At 48.2% G+C, this 6,000-nt stretch overlaps 1 protein-coding gene across 4 annotated transcripts in view; it reads right to left on the minus strand.

Moving 5' to 3' along the window:
- The window catches only part of NAXD (NAD(P)HX dehydratase), a 75,376-nt gene extending 73,549 nt beyond the window's left edge, over positions 1-1,827 (minus strand). For 2 of the 4 annotated variants that reach the window (XM_067563698.1, XM_067563696.1), the window contains exon 1: positions 542-568. Coding sequence is in view for 2 of the 4 variants with exons in the window: in XM_067563695.1 (XP_067419796.1) it covers positions 245-512 (268 nt within the window). In the remaining 2 variants the exon portion in view is untranslated. The other 2 variants (XM_067563697.1, XM_067563695.1) reach the window with 2 other exon arrangements.
- Positions 1,828-6,000: the final 4,173 nt, after the last annotated feature.

A 6,000-nucleotide genomic window follows, 5' to 3' on the forward strand; every position in this document is an offset into this window, starting at 1 on the left:
CTGCCCCGGGCCCCGGCAGGTCGCTGGCTGGGCTGCTAGGCCCCGCTCGCTGCTCATCACACGGCGCCCCCGCCCGCCGCGGCCGGAGCCCGCACGCTGCCCTCCCTTCACACACACACACACACACACTCACAGGGCGCCGCAGGCTGCTCCGCGCCCAGACCCCCCCCAACACACACACACACACACACACACACACACACCACCACCGCCCGGCGTCACCGCGCACTGCGCGCTACCTCACCCCGCACGCGGCCGCCGCTTGGCCCCGGGGCTCCGCCAGCCGGGCCGGCCCGCGGCCGCAGCTGGGGACGCGTCGCCGTTCGCAGCGCCGGGCCTCCCAGCTTGCTCGGCCGGGCGGATCGAGCCGGGCCGGGCCGGGGGATGCAGCCGGGAGACAGACAGCACCTGCTGCCGGAGTCAGGCGGCGGCTGGTTTCCTTGGAACAACCAACAACCACCTCCCGGGGGCGGCGGCGGCGGCTGCTGACCCGGCCTCAGCCCTGGCAACATCTCGCTCCCCTCGCCGCGTCTGTTCTTACCGAGAGGTCGCTCGTTCTGTCCATCCGCCTCGCGCTCAGCGGCAGGTGTGGAAGTTTTGTGCCTGGATTTATTATTTTTATTCCAGACGCACCGGGAGGGGTCATTGTCGAGTCAGGCGCTATGCAACCCCCCCGGGGCGCCTAGGCTTCAGACTGCTCCGTACCGGTGTGGGCCTCCCCTGGCTAAGAGACGGGTCCTGCCCCGAGCAGCCTAATCACCCCTTAATTAATAACAACCATCTTCTTACCGACCCCCGCTCAGAACAAGCCGAGCTTTCAGCGATTGTCCCCCCAGCGAGTTACAGCTCACTCCTATGTGGACGCTAGTAAGTGTCACATTGTCGCTTGCGCTGAAACGGGCTTGCCCACACGGCCAGGGGAAAGCCTACCTCCACCCTACTAAAGAACAGTTTCTATTAAGCACATCTCCATGTGTAGTAGGTTTTATACAAGCTATGAAGGCACAAGGTGTCTCTTGTTAGGCCTAAACATTAGCTAGTATTTGTACAGACCGCTGTAAATAAAAGGCGCTGCTGAAATCAAATTCACACCCATTTCTGCTCTCAGACGAGGCCTGTGTCTAACTGCAGGAAGCAGAGCCCTCTTCCTGGTCTTCCTGAGCTCCTTCTTCCAGTGGTTTCAGTGGCACGGCTCTGGGAAAACACTCACCCAGGCTTTTTTTTTCTAATTCCTCCGCCACGCATGTAAAACCCCGCAGGGGAGTCACAAGGGTAGGGTGCCCTAGGAGCATCAGCTCCAGGCAACCCAAAAAGAAGGGGCAGTTTGACATGTAGACTGGGTACAGGGCAGGTTGATTTGCCCCAACAGTTGTAATAAAGCCAGCGACACACACACACACACCCAGCACACACCTGTCTGGCCCCGTGGCGAGCTGGAAAAGCTGCTGCCATTCGCTTAGGCTGGCGGCAGCTGCCGCCCAAACAAAGCGGCAGGTCCCCCATTCCCTACTGGCGAGAGCCCCCGTGGAAAGGGTTTAACTTTATACCTTTATCATAGTGCAGCCAGCAGGTCATAACTGCAGCCGAGGCCAGTGCTGCGAGCACACAAGTGGTGACAGTGCCCCCTCCCCAAATCATCGCGGGAGGGGGGGGGACGGCCCCGCACGCACCGCTCTGCACTCGCCTCTTACCTAGCCACCAAGCGGGGCTCACACCACCTCCTGCCAAACACGCAGGCAAGCGCCTGACACTACTCATCAGCGCTGCTGCTTCCGGCTCCTCGCCACAGCAGGGGAAGCGCCGGCTGCTCGCACAGGCCCCGACTTCCACGCCTTCCTCTGGAGCACACCCACCAGCGGCAACCAATCCTGGCTCTAGCTGAGCTCCTGACAGACACACCAGAGGCTTGCTTGCTGCAGCAGAGCTGCCCGCCCTGCTCGAAGCGTGTACAGTGTACACTTAGGGCACCAGGCTAGAGCTGGGCCTTCTGAGGGCATATTGTCTGCTGCTTTAGGGCAACAAATATGCACCAGGAGCCACTGTATACCTCCCATGCCCTGTTGCACAGATTAAGAAAAGAATGAAGGTTTTCTCCTGCTGCAAACAATATTATATATTGGCCAAAAATAGGGGTAAATGGGGAAGAGGAGCACCTAAACCTAAAGCAAGGTAAGCATGGGCACTTGGATTTTAAAGGGAGCTTACTGCCCTGTACTAACTTCAGCGCACTCTTCCCCTACAGAATCCAAGACTAGAGGAAGAAACTGCTTGATTCCCCCTCCTTCTGACTTCTTGAGCCCAACAGATTGTAACATCTGCCCTCTAGGAAGTTACCAACAGTACAATTTGCAAAGTTGCCAAAGAATCTGGATGTAGTTTAGGATTGTTGCTTGACAAAAGATTAGGATTAAAAATCCAAGCCAGATGCTTTTAGAATGTAAATGAGACTGTTCAAGCCTGGATTTACTTTTCCTATACAAAATATATTTCTAATACAGGCTTTCCAAGTTTCTGGTTTAAAATTTTTTTTGGCACCAATTCAACTATCCTATAAATTATCTTTTCCATTTTTTAGTTTAATCTCTTCTTTCAAAAAAGCTTTCCATCTTCCTCATCTGACCACGGTTGTCTGTGTGACTCTTATTTATGAGGGTGAATCATCTCTAAACTGCTATTTATATCTCTTGGTATATCATTAGAATGGGATTCTTGCAGTACTTCCATTAACTCCAAAACATGCTAGGGTGAATGGAAATGCCCTGGTTATGGTCATCCTTGGCTGTATTTCACATATGAAAACCAGGTAACAAATCAAAAGACGAGGCTATGGAAGGTGAGCCAGTGAGTTTGGATTTGGCTTATAAGAAATCTGAGACATTAAGGGTCAGGACGGTTTTAATTTCTGCCCTGGATTCATGCACAGTTTTACCAAGAATACTTTTGATCTCAGTTCATATAAGCACTTGGTCTAACTACAGGGACAAAGTCAGTACAGTTTTAATGGCTTGGTCAATTGATATTCTGGCAGGGACAATACAAATGACATTTTCTCCAGTCATTTTTTAAAACTTTAGGGATATTGTGAAGTATTAATTTCTTTCACTATTTTAAGTTGCATTTCCTTGGTATAGATTCCTGGTGTCTGGTATGAATATAAAAAAATACCAGTTTGGGCAAATTTGCTCTGTACTCATTTAGTACAAGTAGCGTCCTTTTTCCTGAGCTGATGTACAGATTGCATGGCAGCCCAAAAGAGATCTAATTACTAATGAGCTTTCGCTATTCCAAGGAATTTGGCCCAAGGAAGGGAATATTAGGGTGTGGAATTAAAAATTCCAACTCCAGCGTGAACATGTCTAGAATCTGGCATCAGGGAAGAGGCCATTTAACCACCTTGGAATCTTGTTGCAGATGATCATTTGTCCTTTGGAGGGTGAGGAAGAAGAAAATAAATGTCTGTTGACTTCCATCAAGACATCTCCAGCTCACAGGGTGCAGGCTACTGACAGCTTCACCAAAGATATATTTTGTGCTGAATATAAAAGTGATAGATGACAAGATGGGAAGTTAATTACAAAAATGTTTGTTTCAGTCTTCTGATGTAGCAGGATCCTCTGAAGTCTGTCAATGCAGAAAGGAAAGGTACTCCCCCAAGAGCCCTGTTTCTTAGTTAGTTTAAGATTTTGGGGAAGGCAACTATAAGCCACCTTTGCACTCCCCATATTCAGAGGCTGGCACAGACCTGGCATCAGTTAGAGCAGCTTCATTATTGCTCTAAGATACATTCTGCTTCCCATAGCCAATGGAGCCAAAGGAGCCTTAAGCAGAACAAAGAATTACCTACAACATGTCCTGCAACTCCACATCTAAGGTTGAGTGAGTGATCCAGGGTCCCTCTTTTGGTAGTCATGGCTGCAACCGTGAGTCCATAGAGCATGTTCCATAAATATCCCACAACTATTAATGTTCCCTTAGCCCATTTACCCATCTCAAAATAGTTTATTCAAGTAGGTGATAGGGCAGAGAAAATACAATTTGTATAAAAGTAGATATAACAAAAGACCCTTGAAGCAGCAGGTCACATCCCCATGGCACAGTGAGAGAGAGTAACCACAAATGCATTTACTTCAAGTGAATTTTACAGCCTGTGTTTCTTTCTTAGCAGCTGGTCCTGATGGTTCCTTCACTTGCTCGCTCTCTCTTTCTCCGTCTTTTTCTTCATCCTCTGGTTTCCTTTCTCTATTTCCCTTGCATGCTTTGTGCACTCTTCTTCTCATCCTTCATTCTGCTCTCTTTAATTACTCCCCCATGACTGGGCCCCACCATCTCCTCCCAGGTCTGACTACCGTTGCTGGCTGCACTTTCATCAGACCTTTCTTTCTCCTCACTCCATCTACTCCCAACCTTCCTGGAATCTTCTGGCTCCCACTATCTGCCCCTTCTCCAATTTAACAGAGTCTCTTGACACATCCTGCTCACTGTTTGACTAGCTTCAGAGACTAAGAACATTGCTCCCTGCAACCTCCTGTTACCCACAAGGAGAATGGCCACCAGTGGCCTACCTAAAAATGTCCCATTGTTGTCAAGGGCCAAGAAGTATGCCCCACTACAGATGAAGTAAGGCAGGCAAATGATTGAAGACTTGGGATGGTATTGGTATATGGAAGGAAGGAGTGCACTGATGTTTATTGAGGACATTGAGTGTATACACACTTGGCATGGGGATGGAATTTAGACAAGATATCACTACCTTTGGGAAATGTTAGCCATTATTTTCTTCTGCGTGTCAATTCTTGTCCCCAATCCCAGGTCCCTTATATATTGTTTACTGTCCGTGATAACTTTGGACCCTTTTTAAATTAGGTGCTCATCTGGGTCCTTCACCTTTCTTAGATAAACTGTTGTGCAATCCTTGCTATCCAAGCATTCTTAGGGGAGCAGGGACAGCAGATGACAAGACACAAGGCTCATTGCCATATCTCTCCAGATTCAAAGAAATTGCAAGTCTGTCAGAGAATTTATTTAAATTAATAATATCACATTCAGAGAGTTTAAACATGCACATGGAGCAAAGTATTGCAAGAAATAAAATCCAGGTATAAGGTGTCAGTTCATACCAGTAACAGAACAGGAAAGTTGAAACAATGTTTTTCCACTAATAAGACAGTAATAGATGATAGATGGAAGCATTTTTTAAAGCTATTAATTAGAAAGATTTTAGTGTCAATTGGATGTTTGCCTAGCTAAATTGTGGGAGTTGGGACTGATATTGCTAACTTAATGGTAGAGATCAGTAATAGTGTAGGTGTAAAAATACACTACTGCTAAAGTAAATAGGATTACTCATGGTAGTAAACAGGAGTAACAAATGGGAGTTTTGCAAGGGAGTTGTCCAGGTGAAGGAGGAGCAACTATGTGACCCTTGGGGTACTTTTGTTGTCTGTTTGTTTGTTCTGTACTTGCTGCTTGACTGTAGTATATAATGTGGTCTGTTGGGGGAGGGGAAGTGTGTGCTGAGCCTACTGGCCTGCTAGGCAAGGCTAAGCACTTCTTAACCAGGCCTTGATCCCTAATCCCTTTAGGAACCATTACCTACCAGGGGGTGGGGTTATTTAGGGAGAACAGGGGTTTTAAAAGCCAGCTCCTAAGTGACCAGAGGAGCTAGTGAACAAGAGCAGCAAACAGAGGAGTTTTGCAAGGGAGTTTAGAAAGAGGGCATGGAAGCCAGCTACCCCTAACATTCTCTAAAGTTAGGCTAATAAACACCCTCCTTCCAAAATAAAACAAACCCCAAAACGATGCCGGAGTAAAAAGAATGCAGGCAGAAATCCAGCAGCAGAGTGTGAACTATCCTGTTTATTGCACTGAATGCAACGTGTATGATTGTCCTGTGGGTGGGTGGCATAAGTCTGCGTTCAGTGCAAGGAGCTCCTGGCCCTCAGAGACCACATATGGGCTTTGGAAAACAGAGTGGCTGAACTGGAGGAGTTAAGGACGACA

This window comes from Emydura macquarii, unplaced genomic scaffold, assembly GCF_026122565.2.
Source record: "Emydura macquarii macquarii isolate MOO-44397 ecotype Brisbane River unplaced genomic scaffold, CSIRO-AGI_Emac_v2 contig_2531, whole genome shotgun sequence".
Classification (NCBI taxonomy): domain Eukaryota; kingdom Metazoa; phylum Chordata; order Testudines; family Chelidae; genus Emydura; species Emydura macquarii.